At 45.3% G+C, this 16502-nt stretch overlaps 1 protein-coding gene across 5 annotated transcripts in view; it reads right to left on the bottom strand.

Moving 5' to 3' along the window:
• RNF216 (ring finger protein 216) overlaps positions 1-16502 on the bottom strand; it is a 178391-nt gene that overhangs the window by 67311 nt on the left and 94578 nt on the right. The window contains exon 14 of one of the 5 annotated variants that reach the window (XM_066273437.1): positions 11468-11646. The exons of 3 other annotated variants lie outside the window; for them this stretch is intronic. In XM_066273437.1, coding sequence (XP_066129534.1) covers positions 11473-11646 — 174 coding nt within the window. In that variant the 3' untranslated portion in view covers positions 11468-11472. Of the gene's footprint in view, positions 1-11467; positions 11647-11674; positions 11893-16502 lie in introns of those variants that run through there. One more of the 5 variants, XM_066273438.1, reaches the window with a different exon arrangement.

Genomic DNA, 16502 nt, shown 5'->3' with positions numbered 1-16502 from the left:
CCCTGCATTAAAAAAGAAAAAAAGAAAAAAAAGAAAAAAAAATCCTGTCGTATGCGCCCAAATTACTGCCAGGTTTTGTTATCTCTGACCTTCTCCACAGAGCACCAGCCACCACTCCCACTGTATGATGCCTGGGGCTTCTGGGGAATGCAAGTCCAGAAGCCTGACTATGTCCATGGCACTGAAAATTACCCCGAGTGGTCCTGTGAGTTCCTAGTTCCACTCAGGGCCAAGTGCCTGTGCCCTAGCTGCTGAGCAGCAGGGGACAAAGAGGACTCATACAGTAACAGCGCTTTCAGTGGGCACCTCACAAACAGGAAGTAAAAGAAAATCTTTACTTCTATAGGGCACCTTCCCCCAGCAAATAAAGTAACATGCCTCCCTTTTTATTATTTATTTATTTATTTGAGGGGAGAGAGAGAGTGTGTGAGACAGAGAGAGAGAGAAAGAGAGAGAGAAGGTGGGGAGAAACAGGAAGCATCAACTCCCATATGTGCCTTGACCAGGCAAGCCCTGGGTTTTGAACTGGTGACCTCAGCATTCCAGGTCCACACTTTATCCACTGTGCCACCATGGGTCAGGCCTCCCTTTTTTTTTTTTTTGAGGTGGCTAAAGGAGAGGTCAAGAAAACACCAGACTTATTTCCCCACAAGGCCTGGGGACTGCTGGTGATGAGCTGTATACCGTGGGAAGCCAGCCTCTGCTGGCCAGGCCTCTGCTTCCCCTCGATCCTGCCACCTTTGCCACTGGCTGTGCATTCCACTCTTACAAGGAGCCAGATCCCTGCAGAAAGAGGGGTGAGCAACTAGCTGCCAGGCTCTGGCTGTAGGAACCTGGTGAGTTTCGCATGATCACCCACAGCAGATGTGTGGGCCCAGCGGTGGCTTTGCTGGTGGTGGCAGCCCAGATGGAAAGGAACACAGAAAACTTGAAGTCACTTCCTACTATTTGCCCCACAGGCTTCCTGACCTCCACCTGCAGAACTAAGTAGATAAACGTGATTAATGTTAGGACTGATGGACTCCCACATGCCTCTGTCTGAACTCCAAGCTCTTTTGAGGCCCTGTATCTCTTCCTCTGCTCTACACAGGACACCAGAGTTGAAGGACTCAGGATGCAAGAGAGGATTTTCAGGTCTCTGGAGAGCCGGGCTGTAGAAATTGTTCCGTCACCTTATTTTCTCAGGTGCTAAGGGATGCACACTAACTGCTACGACTTTGAAAACACAGCAAGCTACAAGATGAACTCCACAGGACAAATTCGATTACCTTTCCGCTTTCCTCCCCAAACGGAAAGGACAAAGTGATGAGCTGAAAATAGGAAGGGAGGGGGTATGGCAGGGAGGGAAGTAGAACCAAAAGCTGAACCTGACAGAAGTCATGGTTTAACCCCTCTCCTTTCACAGTCACATCCAAATGGCAAGTCACCAAGGCTGCAAACATCTACCTCAGGAGTAATTAAATCAGATTAATCTCAGGAAAAGAGCTTTAATATTCAAAGCCCCATTAATCCTCATGCTTTGTAATTAAATATGTATGTTAAGAAGGCTTAGACTAAAGCAAAACATTTTCAAAATGTGAATTCTTTACATTTATAGCAGTATAATATATTCTAGGTACTAATCTTATAGAAAACTATGCAAAAAATTCAGTGAAGCACACACTGTAAAAACAGAGCAGGAAGAATGTAGATACAATCTCAGTCCACACTGAGCTTCAGAAAAATGTGCCTTGATAAACATCTTCCCTTTCAGGCTCCTCGTTATTTACCCATGATAGTCTCCGCTTAGTCTGACTCTCCCCCATCTTCACCCTTGCGGGTCCTCCCATGGCCTCTTGGAAAGTCCTTTGTTACTACTGTCCTGGGTTAGCTTTGTGTCACCTTCTGGGGATAATCTCTTTAATAATCAACCATTACAGACTAGTCACCTCAACATACTGTGCGTCTCAGAGGCCCCACCTTGCAAAACCCCGAAAGGGAGCTGGAACAGGAATCAGCATGTCCATTTTTCTGACAAGGAAGTCTGGTGAAGGTCACAAAGCAAGCAGATTAGAGTCTATTGTTATCAACTCTCTGATTAAGTGCTATTGGTTCCAACTATCAGTACATTCAAGATAGGCTGTCAGAACGCAGGCCAGATCACCTACAAAATGGGCTCTCATGATTTGTCTAAATTGCTTGGCACTGTTAGAACTACTTTTTAAAGAACTATTTCTTTAAAAATAATGGTTGGTGTTATGAATCAAATGTTTGTGTCTCCCCCAAATTTCTATGTTGAAATGCACTAATGTGATGGCACTAGGAGGTAAGGAATTCATGAATGAGACTCATTGTAAGAAGTTCTCTCTGCTCACGGCCATGTGAGGAGACAGAGGGAAGGTGGCTACCTGCAAACCAGTAGAGTGGCCCTCAACAGAAATGAATCTGCTCACACCTTGATTTTGGACTTCTCAGCCTCCAGACTGTCAGAAATAAATGTTTGTTGTTCAAGCCAGCCAGTCTATGGTAATTTGTTATAGAAGCCTGAGCTAAGAAAGACTACAGGGTTTGGGAAACTTGTCAACAAAGCTTTCTAAGGAATTTTACCTATAGAAGATCTTAAAAGATAAAAGCAGAAGCCCTGATTATTCCAACTGGATTCATTACCATGTGAGGAATACCAGATTCAAAAACCAAACCTAGAAAGTAAGGGACAGGTGGAGTTTTTAGAAACCAGAGTCTACTCATATCTAATTTCTGGACAAAGGATTCTCATATTGATGCCTGTGGATCTAAACAGCATCTTGTTTCTTTTAGGTCCAAAAGTCTGTGATGTTCCTCTTCCCCTCGAAAGATCTGAGGTAAGTAGATCTCATTCCAGAGGAGAAAACCAAAGTAGAGAAATTAAAAGCCCCCAAATGAGGAGAAATCAAGAATAATAAAAACATTCAACTTTTTTTTTTTTTTTTTTTTTTTACAGAGGCAGAGATAGACAGGGACAGACAGACAGGAACAGAGAGAGATGAGAAGCATCAATCATCAGTTTCTCGTTGCGCATTGCGACTTCTTAGTTTGTTCATTGATTGCTTTCTCACATGTGCCTTGACCGTGTGCCTTCAGCAGACCAAGTAACCCCTTGCTGGAGCCAGCGACCTTGGGTCCAAGCTGGCGAGCTCTTTGCTCAAGCCAGATGAGCCCGCGCGCGACCTCGGAGTCGCGAACCTGGGTACTTCCGCATCCCAGTCCGACGCTCTATCCACTGCGCCACCGCCTGGTCAGGCAAAAAACATTCAACTTTTGTTTACTCCCCAAGTCCTAGGGGAGAGAGAATATAAATGAAACCATCCACATTTTCAAGGGCCTTTTGTTTCCTTCAATCTTCAGATAACTCAGGTATGGAGGTATCTTTATACCCATTTCACAGATGATGAAACCAAGTTATTAAGAAACTGAATGACTTGATTAGATCACACAGGTTTTACCCAAAATTCTTATCGTACCACAGTGAAGATCCTATCACAGTGTTTTGCAACCACAAGTCCATAACCACCAGAAATTTCTTGCTGGTCTCTGAAAGAGTTAACCACCCTGCCTGACCTGTGGTGGAGCACTGGAATGCTGAGGTCTCCGGTTCGAAATGCTGGGCTTGCCTGGTCAAGGCACATACAGGAAGCAACTACTATGAGTTGATACTTCCCACTTCTCCCCATCCCACCCTGTAAAAATCAATAAATAACATCTAAAAAAAAAGTTAACCACCCTGATGCTGGATAAAGGTTATAGACTCAAATGATCTTAGTCAAATTTGCTTATGCTCAGGGTGACTGCCACTTATCAGCCTGTATCATCCATGAAAATACTACTGAGGTTGTCTCAGATATCTGGAAATTGTAGGCTTGTGCAAACAATCTTTTGCACTGTGCAGAGCATTTACAAATCACGCACAATCGACAGAAAGTATTCAGACAAACTTATGTCGTATTCAATGCATCCTACATGTAGAGTTCGGAAATCAACCACCAGCTTGTACCGTGTGGCACTGTTATGCGCAGTAAGATAAAACTTTATTTGTTGCATGTTACTGTTTCTGGCCAGCTAGGTCACTGGTCCCCAAGTGTAAAAAGGTTGAAAACCACTGTCTTATCATACTTTTTCCTCTGTATTCTATCAGGAAAAAATCCCCAGCTGTTCTGACAATTTTACTTATATCTGATGTTAAATTTTGGGGCTTTTGGAAATGAAACTAAAGATGTGATTAAACCAATAAAAAAATCACAAGAATTAGTTCAATGAACAAAGTCTTTGAGTTCTGTGTACTGACTATTTCCTAATTGAGAAAAACACTTATTTTAATATGAAAGTTTCTTCCTAATGACTTTCACTTACTTCTACACAATTATAAATAGATGCTAACACAATGAGGTTTTTTGTTTCTTTGTTTTTAACACTACTCTAGGTTTTACAGATGGAGGGTACACTTCAGTTCAAATGAATAAAATGGAATTTTACTATCTAAAAAACTGTGAAGCTCTATCAACCTTTCTGGAACAGTCACAAGAATATTATATGCTTCAAGCCTGAACTCCTATCACTGGTCAACAAGGACACCAGGCTTCATTTTGCTGTTAATAGCACAAAATTGTGGCCTGACCAGGTGGTGGCGCAGTGGATAGAGTATCAGACTGGGATGCGGAGGACCCAGGTTAGAGACCCCGAGGTTGCCAGCTTGAGTGTGGGCTCATCTGGTTTGAGCAAAAGCTCACCAGCTTGGACCCAAGGTCGCTGGCTCGAGCAAGGGGTTACTAGGTCTATTGTGTCGCCCCCCCCCCCCCCCCCCCCCCCCGTCAAGGCACATATGAGAAAGCAATCAATGAACAACTAAGGTGCCTCAACGAAAAATTGATGTTCCTCATCTCTCTCCATTCCTGTCTGTCTATCCCTATCTATCCCTCTCTCTCTGTCAAAAAAAATCACAGAATTGTGTAAAATTAAAAAGTATTTCTAGCAATGGCTAGTCTTTTTCCAATTAATTTTGACCTACTCCGACCTGGGCGATTCACCCTTCCTTAGGTAACCTGGTGGTTCCCTGCCTCCAGGAGGCCACCATGTTGATGCCAAACTTAGTGCAGACACCCAATCAGCATAGCATACTACAGCCTAGAACTCCTGGGCTCACTTGAGACTATTGGTGTAAACCTCCATGCCTGCCTTCTTTCAATTATTTTTAAATTAAGAGAGAAAGTAGAGTAAAAAGCTATAAAAAATATATAAGCAGACAGTAAATGAATTAATGCTAAAACCTGGATTCCCATCCTGGAGTTGTTAGTTTTTTGCTGTTGTTTCTCATCTCTGTAGATATTAGTGAAAGAAAAAAAATATATGTACATACTAAGAAAGGCAAACAGGTATAAAGAAAGCTCCCTTCGCCTGACCTGTGGTGGCGCAGTGGATAAAGTGTCGACTTGGAATTCTGAGGTCGCCGGTTCAAAACCCTGGTTTCCCTAGTCAAGGCACATATGGGAGTTGATGCTTCCTGCTCCTCCCCCCTTTCTCTCTCTCTCTCTCTCCTCTCTAAAATGAATAATAAAAAAAAAGTCTAAAAGAAAAAAGAAAGCTCCCTTCTCCTTTTGAGACTTCCTTTTGCAGTTTGTTTCATTCCAGAAAACTATACATATTTAACAGAGAAATTTTTTACATTTATATTCAAGGAGCCAAAAGCTCACACTGTACCCACTATACCTCACTTTTACTCGACAGTGCATTTCTGACAGAGTTCTTGATCAGTAACTACAGGTCTGTCTTTCTTTTTTGGAATGGGTTATGTGAAATTTTCTAGGTGACTTTCTGGCACTGGGCAATTCTCAATTTATATATTTTGCTTTTTTATTAATAAAAGCATTGCTTTCAATAAAATATGACACAAGCTCTTAATAACAGTTAACATTATGCAGATCACTGTGCTTTTATTTATTTATTTGGGGGGGACAGAGAGACAGACAGAAAGGGAGAGAGATGAGAAGTATCAACACATTGTTGCAGGACCTTAGTTGTTCATCGACTGCTCTCTCATATGTGCCTTGACTGGGGGCGGTGGGGGGGAGGGCTCCAGCTGAGCCAGTGACCCCTTGCTCAAGCCAGCAACCCTGGGCTCAGGCCAGCAACCTTGGGCTTCAAGCCAGTGACACACACTCAAGCCTGTGAACCAGCGCTCAAACTGGTGACTTCGGGATTTTTAATCTGGGTCCTCAGTGTCCCAAGCTGATGCTCTATCCACTGAGACACTGTCTTTTTTAAAGTAAAATTCAAGAGATCCTGAACTCAAATATTAAAAGTGAAAAGGAAAAAAAAAAAAAAAAAAAGCACCTGCCCTTCCCACACAGCAGCCTTCAGCATCATGCTGGTGTCTGAGACTTAGGGAAAGTGACAGATTTACTTTCAGTTTTGAAAACCATGACTCACCCCGACACCCTCTCTTCTCTCTACTATGGATACATTAATAGTATGAAAAAAGAAAAAAGAAAGCAAAAGAAAAGTAGAACATCTCAAGACCAGGAGGCAGGGCACCTAGAAACGCATATCCTCTGGGTTCTGTTGTCAAGCAATCAATAATCTGTCACTTTCACAAAGCTGTTTTCTTTTTAAATTTTATTTGACTGATTTTAGAGAGAGAGGAAGGTGGGGGGGGGGGAGAGAAAGAAATATCGATTTGTTGTTCCACTCATTTATGCATTCACTGGTTCTCATGTCTTACTGGGATCAAACCTGTAGCCTTGGCATATCAGGACACTAACCAACTGAGCTTCTGGGCCAGGGCACAAAGAAAATGCTAAGCTTTCTGTGCACTTAAACAGTCTTTCTTGCTTTTCAACAATTAAAAAAATATTAAAGTAGTTTTCCTTTTCTCCCAGACTTTCCACAAGTAAAGTCCTAAAGCAAAAGAAATCTAGTTTCAGGGTTGTAATTCCAAGATAGTAGACATAAATAAAATAATTTAGATATTCAGAGTTCAAGAAAAGGGTGCAGAGTTCAGCTATGTTTTTTTTTTTTACTCAATTCTTGCTGTGGAAAGAAGTGCCCTAACCTCTCACAGGAACCATCACACCACCAGCTCACATTGGCATGTCAACCTGTGTCTTTCACATACGTACATGGTTGACATGGAGTTGGGACTTGGGGGTGTGAGAAGACTTAGCTAACAGATGAGCAGATTCAGACCTGGAGGTGAAGGGCCAATCCAAGCCCACAGCTGAGTGCAGACCCCTGCCCTTTCCCTGCAGTTTCCTTTCGGCTCACACGGCCAGTACAAAGAACCTGTTTCAAAGGGCTTGTTTTTCCAGAACAGGAATTCCGAATGTCCGTAAGTTCTGATAGAAACAAATCCCCTTCTCTGACCTGTGCACAGACTTGAGCCTGAGGTGACCAATGGGAAACAGAACCCCCCTCACACTAGCAGGGGCTCTACTGGGTGTCTCTCTGGTGAAGGCCCACCACCACCCTGAACAAAAAAAGCACAGACACCAAGCAATTTTGCCCAACAGCAGTATTTTATTGTTATGACACTGTCTCGTGACCCACTTTACTCCCCTCTCCTCACTTCTCGGTTATAAGCAGTAATTAGTAATGTCAGTGTTCAGGCTAGATTGCTCCAGGCCCATTAATAATTCAAGAGCAGGAACAGGATGAATGCATAAGTGTACAACAGAGGTTTCAAGGTTAAAAGCAGCAGTGGAGAGAGCTATTGTGTGTGTGTGTGTGTGTGTGTGTGTGTGAGAGAGAGAGAGAGAGAGAGAGAGAGGAAAGAGAGTTTTAAATCTGCTTTTTAAACTGGCCAGTTTTCCTTAGGGGCAATATGTATGGCAAAACACAACTTCTTAGTGTCCTTGATCAAGCTAAGGGCAGTTTCTTCTCTCTTCTGGAGTGGACACGTGTCTCTGGCCACCTGGCAGGGAATGTGTCAGCGCTAAGACTCCTGGAGAGTTCCTAGTGTATAAAATTGAGGTCAGAGGAAATTATACCGGTATCTTTCAAACATATTTTCGATGTTTTAAATGACTTCTCTTATAAAAGGCAATGCCTGCTTGTTCAGCAGAACTGGTACCTTCCCACTTACTGCTTTTACAGGAAGGTCAAGACAAGTGATGCAGAACAGGCCCTGGGTTTGGCAACCAGGCACTCCTTTAGTGGAGGAGCAGAAGACTGTTGTTTTAATTGCTTCCACATCTCTGCAAATTCCCACACCAGCGTATTTCCAAGAGGGGATTCCAAAAGATACACTATCTGACATTTGTGCACAGAACTTTGTACAATGACAGCAGATAAACCTACAAAGCATGCCTAGAAAAGGATCAGTATGGCTAATAGAAACATGGTTTGGGAGATGGGGAAGGAGGCTATAAAGCACAGCCGACGGCCATCCATGACTCAAGTTGGTCATATCCACGCCACCTTCTAAACAGAGAGAAGAGTTCGCTACTAAACCTTTCACTTGTCCCTCACCTAACAAACATAGACTGTTTTACATACTAGGAAAGTAATAACTTTATCTGCTGGTTTCACAACCCAAAGCAGACATTTTTAAAACCAGTCATTGCAATGCTTGGGTGAGCCAAAACCTATCCTTACTTGTCAGAAATAGTCTCTATGGAAAAAGGAAGCAGTTGGAAGCAGTCCTGAATCACAATTACTGAAAGCTGTGTTTATTCCCATGGGGCTCTGACTTCTGAGCCAAGATTTTCTCACTGGCTGCATAGCCTCCAGCAGCTCCAGAGCATGTGCCATGGGCGGGGCCCCTGCAAAAGGCCAATGGGAGAAAGGAGGGCTTCTGAGTTCCACTCTTTCTGTTCTTTTTTTTTTTTTTTTACAGAGACAGAGAGTGAGTCAGAGGGAGGGATAGACAGGGACAGACAGGAACGGAGAGAGATGAGAAGCATCAATCGTTAGTTTTTCATTGCACATTGCAACACCTTAGTTGTTCATTGATTGCTTTCTCATATGTGCCTTGACCGCGGGTCTTCAGCAGACCGAGTAACCCCTTGCTGGAGCCAGTGACCTTGGGTTCAAGCTGGTGGGCTTTTGCTCAAACCAGATGAGCCCTCGCTCAAGCTGGCGACCTCGGGGTCTTGAACCTGGGTCCTCTGCATCCCAGTCCAACGCTCTATCCACTGCGCCACCGCCTGGTCAGGCTGAGTTCCACTCTTTCTAACTGCCACAAAATACCATCATCACCTTACCTACCACCTGAGGCAAGGCATTCCCTTCGGAGGGCGGTAAAGTCAGCCCCCACAGAGATCCGGGAGAAATGGCTACTGGCTTGAAAACACACAAGCATATTTTAAAATCCACATTTTATATTTTCTTAAATACAAAATAAAATCCTTTTGCTCTAAAAGTAGATGACTGAGCTGATGAAAATGGGTGCAATTTTTTTAATTGAAAAAACATCCCCCCCCCCCCAAGTGGGCCACCCTCACAGCTTCCCTGTGGCCAATTGCCTCACAGATTTTATGTATAAGTCAGCACACATCTTTTCCTTACTCCTCCTCTCATTTGAGACCCAAATAGAAACACACTTTACCCACCATTCTGCCCGTTGATTTTTTCACTTAATACATCTTAGAAACAGCTCCTTTCTAGCACAATCAGACCCATGTCATTTTTTTTTTTTAATTGAGAGGAGGGGAGGCAGAGAGACAGACTCCCACATGTGCCCAGACTGGGATTCACCTGGCAAGCCCCCATTGGGGCAATGCTCTATCCATCTGGGGCCCACTGCTTTGCTGCTCTGCAATCGAGCTACTTTTAGCACCTGAGGTGGAGGCCACCCAGCTATCCTCAGTGCCTGGGGCCAACTCACTCAAAACAATTAAGCTATGAAAGGGGGGGGAGATAGACAGAGATAGAGGGGAGGAGGAGGGGTGGAGAAGCGGATGGGCACTTCTCCTGTGTGCCCTGGCCGGGAATCGAACCCGGGACTTCTGCATGCCAGGCCAACGCTCTACCACTGAGCCAACCGGCCAGGGCCCATGTTATTCTTCTTAATGCCATGATTTATGCCAAGGGTTGGCAAACTAGAGCTCATGGATTAAATCTGGCCAGCTGCCTATTTTTGCTTCATATTCATTTTGAAATATCCCCTAATTTTTGTGAGCAGTATATCTTAATGGGTCATAGCATGTTCACTTGTTCATTCATGTATTATCTACAGTTATTAGTGAGCCACAAAGGTTCCTCCTGAGTAGCTGTAGCAGAGACTATTATATGGTCTGAAAAGCCTAAAATATGTATTTACTATCTTACCCTTTATAGGAACTGTTTGCTGACCCTGGTGCATGCCAGTGTATGAATGTACCAAAATAAAATGTATTTAATTTACTGGTTCCCTGTTGATGAACATTTATTTCTTAAAATTCCTTAAGAGTAAATTCTAAATATTGAGAGTCATTAAGAAGGATGAGGAAAGAAAGAACAGGGAGTAAGCCAGGAAGGGGCTGGCAGGAAGAAGCAGGCTAAAAGAGGGAACTCAGGGTGATTGAGCTCTAACCTCCCAAAGTGTTACTTCCTCTGAAAAGAGGAAGTAAAACGGGAACTGTAGGTCCTTTGATAAGAGGAAATTCCCCTTTGCTATATCAAAGTTACTCCCTGTATTTGTGTTTTTCTAAGTTAGGCAAGGCTGCCTGAAGCATACTCTGACCAAATTAGGAAGCAGGCAAACTGATGTCTCAGCTGGTCACCACATGGCCACAACGCCCAAGCATGCGCAGACAGTGACAGATGAGGAAGGAGAGACTCAGTCCAAGAAGGAAATGCTATTTGCTCGAAAAATTAGTCTCATAAAAATTACACTGAACAAGAATTAATGATTGTTCTATAAGACAAAATTCATTTGCTGCTGATGATAAAAAAGTTTCCAAGGTTTTCACAAGGAAAGAATGTGTGAGGTACACAGTGGAGACAAAGTCTTTGGGCACTGTTCTGTTTATTCCAAGGGCAGTGAAGGTCTTGAAAAGTACCAGAGAAAAATACATCAATTAGCTCTTTGATAGATAAATAAACTATTCAGGTTTACACTATTGAGAAAAAATTTTTTTTAAGTTATGCTGAAAAGGAACTGTGTATACCTTCCATTTGACAAGTGCCTACTCAATTGTTTTATTTGTTGGAACGGTAAGGTTTTAAACTAGTCTTACAGTTTCCAACAAGGTCTAGGAATGTAATACTGAATCATTCATTCTGAGGGGGTTTCTGCACATTGCTACTCAAGTGATATCCTCTTTCAGGAATGATTTCTGAGTTAACTTTTGATTCTGAGCCAATGAGCTCAGAATCTATTCTGACCACCAGCACTATCTGGGTAATAAAATTTAACCTTGAAAAATCCTTGCTTTCCTACCAAATTTCCAGACCAGCAAGATTCTTGGACACGGTTTTTATTCCCCTAGGAATGTGCTTGGTTGAGTTCCAGCATCCACTATCAGATCAGACATGCAGTTACAATCAAGGTGATTTTTTTTTTTTTGGAATAGTAAAAGGCTTTATTGCAATCAAGGTGATTTTAAACAACAAATCTCCGTTCTTTATAGGAAAAGCTTTAAGAGAGCCAGGCGAAGAGAGGTGGGCACTGTTCTTGGCTGAATCTGTGATGCTGCTCTCCTCAGGCAGTAGTAGGTCCTGGAAGGCAAAGGCAGAGGTCCAGAGCAGAAATCTACATAGGTGGCCACAGGGCTCCTGTTGAAATGACATTCTCTGTGCTGCCACTCAGTCTGTGTTGTGCTGGGATTCCGGTTTCTTCACCAGGTTGCATGGGTCAAGAGTTTTGCAGCCACTGTCTCCAAAGTGCTCTAAGTGTTGTCAAAAATAGCTAAATGTTTGCTTTCTACTTGCTTCTGTATTGACTTTGTGTTTATTTACAATCACCTAAAGGAATCAAGAATTTTTTTTTTTTTTTTAATTTCTGAAGCTGGAAACGGGGAGAGACAGTCAGACAGACTCCCGCATGCACCCGACCAGGATCCACCCGGCACGCCCACCAGGGGGGACGCTCTGCCCACCAGGGGGCGATGCTCTGCCCCTCCCAGGCGTCGCTCTGCCACGACCAGAGCCACTCTAGCGCCTGGGGCAGAGGCCAAGGAACCATCCCCAGCGCCCGGGCCATCTTTGCTCCAAAGGAGCCTTGGCTGTGGGAGGGGAAGAGAGAGACAGAGAGGAAGGAGGGGGGGGGGTGGAGAAGCAGATGGGCGCTTCTCCTATGTGCCCTGGCCGGGAATCGAACCCGGGTCCCCCGCACACCAGGCCGACGCTCTACCGCTGAGCCAACCGGCCAGGGTCATGAATTTTATGGTTTTTTTTTTTCATTTTTCTGAAGCTGGAAACAGGGAGAGACAGTCAGACAGACTCCTGCATGCTCCCGACCGGGATCCACCCGGCACGCCCACCATGGGGCGACACTCTGCCCACCAGGGGGCGATGCTCTGCCCCTCCGGGGCATCGCCATGTTGTGACCAGAGCCACTCTAGCACCTGAGGCAGAGGCCACAGAGCCATCCCCAGCGCCCGGGCCATCTTTGCTCCAATGGAGCCTTAGCTGCGGGAGGGGAAGAGAGAGACAGAGAGGAAAGCGCGGTGGAGGGGTGGAGAAGCAAATGGGCGCTTCTCCTGTGTGCCCTGGCCGGGAATCGAACCCGGGTCCTCCGCACGCTAGGCCGACGCTCTACCGCTGAGCCAACCCGGCCAGGGCCAGGGCCATGAATTTATATGTAACACTACAAAGAATACTCGGGTGGGCAAAAGTAGGTTTATAGTTGTGAGTATGCAAAAGTTTATTCTTGTATTATTTATTATTGTATTGTTTATTATTATTACCTACTTTTGCCCACCACTGTAGATACATTCTGAAAGACCCTGATAGACTGACACACAAATCCACCAATTAAAAACTGTATTTCTATTGTAAAGGTTTCTATGACTCACCATTAACTGAGTCAAACTATACTACTGGACCACCAAGGAAACAGGTTAGAGAGCTAGCTACACCTGAACCCAAAGTTTGGAAGACGAAGTTTGAGGTTTCTTCAAGCTGTCTGACCCTGGCACTGAGCCTCTTTCTTCATCTGCCCAGTGGTGGTATGTGGGCTATGTGATCTCTAGGACTGCTTATAAACCCAGCACCTGCAATTACAAGTGGAGAGAACCAAATGCCCACAATCTAGAATGACTGGCAGATTTCATGCAGTTCCTTACAACAGGGTTTGAACAACACACTCATGTGCCGCAGGTAGGTGTGAGGTGTCAATGCCTCCGCAGCCTGCTGTGCCCACTCTCTGCCGCCCGCCCACAGCCGGGCCTACACAGCGCCATGGGCCCAGTGAGAGAGGGCGCTGCTGTTCTCGCTGCACTGTCCTTGGCCCTCTCTTCTGCTTTCTCCCTGCAGTGGAGGCACCGCGGCTCTGCACGAGCTCCATTGCCCTTTTATGGTAGAAAAATGAATTGCATGCCCAGCAGTGGAGCCGAGAGATGACAGAACGGAAAGCTGTCATTTGTTGTGGTTTTGGCGGTGAGAGAACAGTGTTCTCCCCTCATCCACTCCTGGATGGACAGTGCACGCCAGGCCTCAGCGAGGGAAAGCAAAACCCCGCCAAACTGCTCCCAGATGCAGTCCTCTCCTGTCTTGCCTGCAAAGGGATATGTTTAGTTATGAGCATCAAGCCTTATTTTTGTGGAAGTGTATGTTTTACAAAACAAGGTATAAAACGGCCGTTCGTGTTCTGCTGATCTAAGCCAGAGCTGCTCCAGAAAACAGGGTTCCAGTCAGATTGCATCCAAAAAACAGACTTCACTTCCTTATACAAGGAGGTCACAGGACTGCAGCTGTGTAGGAGGAGAGCTCACTCTGAGGGGCAGTGTCTTCTGCTGTGGCCCAGCCCAGTCTTGATCCCTACCTCCCGGTCCAGTTCACAGGGACAGGAGAGTGGCCCTGAACTCTAGCAAATTACACTCCCGAGGAAAGCACACTAACATCCAAGCCCTTTTGGTAACAAACAGCAGTTGATATCACAGTGCCTTACACTGTTTGTATTTTTGTCAGGAAGCCCACAGGAAAAAAAAAGCAGGCCTCTCAGCAGCTGGAAAAACATGTTGCAAAAGGAGAATTAGGCAATTATCTGTAGGCACGTCAGAGTTAGTGAAATTAAGTTTATCTGAGAGAGAAATTAAGCTTATCTGAGAGAGAAATTAAGCTTATCCAACATGCTTTCGGCTGGAAAGCAAGTCTTTTTAAATGGGTGGGGTAAAGAACTTGTAATGGTTGCATGATTTCTCCCATATTTAAGGCACTCAAGGACTAAAACCCCGGCCAGCCATGGAACTGTGGCGAAGCAGCAGCTGTGGAGAGGCCAGGTCTCCTGTTCCTCCACGGCAGCCACGTGGCTCCCTCCAACACCCCACTCACTCTGCCCGCAGGCTGCGCTCCAGGGACAGCCACCACAGGAGGGAGGCAGCAATGCGAGGCAGCTTCCTGGACGCACGCCCACTCTGTGCCCACTGTCAGCCGTGGGCGGGTTGCCCCGCCCCACCACCATTGCTGACTGTTGCTGCGTCTCCCCTGCTGCCCCAGCCAGCCCAGGAGACCAGAGCCTCTGGAGAAGGGAGAAGAACCCCAGCAAACACCTGCGCCACCGCACGAATGAGCTCTGGCACTGGGGTCTGGTAACCGAGGACTATGGGAGCATGCGTGTTCCCAGGTCTTAGATCACTAGGTTACAAGAAATGACCCATTATAACCAACCTTACAAGAGATGCTTGTTCCCCTAACATTCTGAATCTAATCTCTCCCCAACTCCCACTCCTTCCTTCGTGGCCCTACAAGGTCCACCCTCCCCAGATAGCACTCTGATCAAACTGTCCCTACGTTAGGCCTGCAACAGCTCCCTAGAGTGTCCGGGATCAGATTCACTATTCTTGCTCTGCTCTGCAAAGCCTTCTTCTCTCTGGGGTCCATTTATCTCCTAGTTCCATTTCCGCCTGCTCTGTCACACTTGTCTACTGGCTGACCCTTCACACATCTTTGCTTGAGTCACTCTCTGGCCCTGGAGTACTTTCTCTATATCTCCACCCATTAGGTCCGATCAGGCCCCAGTCAAGCCAAGACCCAGTTCAGTTCTTTCATGAAGTATTTCCCAATTGTGCCAAATCACAGTGACTGTCTCCTCCTCGGACTGCCTATAGCTGTCACCATCCCTATCTCACCACTTAACTGTCTGCATCTAAGCTGGCCTCCCTGCCCAGAGGTTAGGGCTGTGGCCACCCCTTTCATAGTTCTTCAGGCACAGTACTTAATAAATACCTCTGAGCAAATGACCAAATTCCAACCAAAACAGTGATATCCCCTCTGTCTCAGTACAAGCCTGTGCTGAGGGGGTGTCTACTGAATGTGTTCACAAAGAGGTAAGAAATGTGAGGGAGCCTGAGGGGCAAGACCATCATCAGTTTCTTCTGTACGATGGTCGGGCAAAGGTTTTTAGGGAAAAGTGAGTCCAGAGAAAAGAAAAGAGGGGATGAGAAGGAAGGACCTGCACAGCAGGCAGGGCATGGTGGTAAGGGGACGCCTACCTACAGAAAAGGTCCAAGCTGAGAGAGGTGGAGTTAGGTCAGAGTGGGTGCTGGCCGGAGGTGGGGTGGGGGTGGGGTTAAGGGAAGCAAGAGGGCCTTGAGCTAAAACAACTTTGATAACACAAGACACAGCCATAGGAGATGCTTTTAGCTGCAAAATCTGACAGAAGAGAGGAGAGAAAGGCAAAAGGACAAACTGTAGTAAAAGACAAGAGAAGAAAAAAATTGTAATCTATCTCACTCTCTTTGGACTAGAATCTGGATCAGCTTCTCAGACACAGGGAGCTTTTGAAACTTAAATGCTTTTCATATGAACTTCTAATGGGAAATAAAACTGAAAAGTGCTTTTATGAGGCTATAGGGATTTGATCTGAGAAATTCCCTTAGCTTATTTCTCTTTGAAAACCAAATGCCAATGCCAGTTTGAAAACCCTCAGTATTCTCAAGTCATAGGCTCAGGACTAGAAAGACTAGAAAGGTCACCTGGTCTCTCCACCTGGCCTTGAGGCAGGACCTCATTCTGGAAGTCATGCTAGAGCAAGGGGCCTGTGGCAGGCTGTCTGGGAGCCTCCAGACAGTGCTCTGTGCCGGGACCCACAACCCTGGAGCCTGCTTCACTGCTTATATCTTGGATTCCTTATGAGGAGGTGAAGTCTGTTTTCTCAGAGAAGTTGGAAAACACCAACCAGGTCACCACCACATCTTTGGAAGAACCTTGTACAAGTAGAGAAACTACCCATGAAGCCTCCAAGCCCTTTAATCTTCTCACAAATAGCTGCTGACATTTTTCTGTTGTTACACATTTTTCTCATATCTTAAAAACGTAACATGTCACAAAATATGTAAAACACTTGAGTAAGGGTCTTTCCAGTTCCTAAGAGTGAGGTACCTTGAAACGGCAAAGCAACATAGGTAAAAGCG

This window comes from Saccopteryx bilineata, chromosome 4 (assembly GCF_036850765.1).
Source record: "Saccopteryx bilineata isolate mSacBil1 chromosome 4, mSacBil1_pri_phased_curated, whole genome shotgun sequence".
Lineage (NCBI taxonomy): Eukaryota > Metazoa > Chordata > Mammalia > Chiroptera > Emballonuridae > Saccopteryx > Saccopteryx bilineata.
Note: the sequence above shows the minus strand (reverse complement) of the source record. Positions and strands in the feature narration are given on the sequence as shown.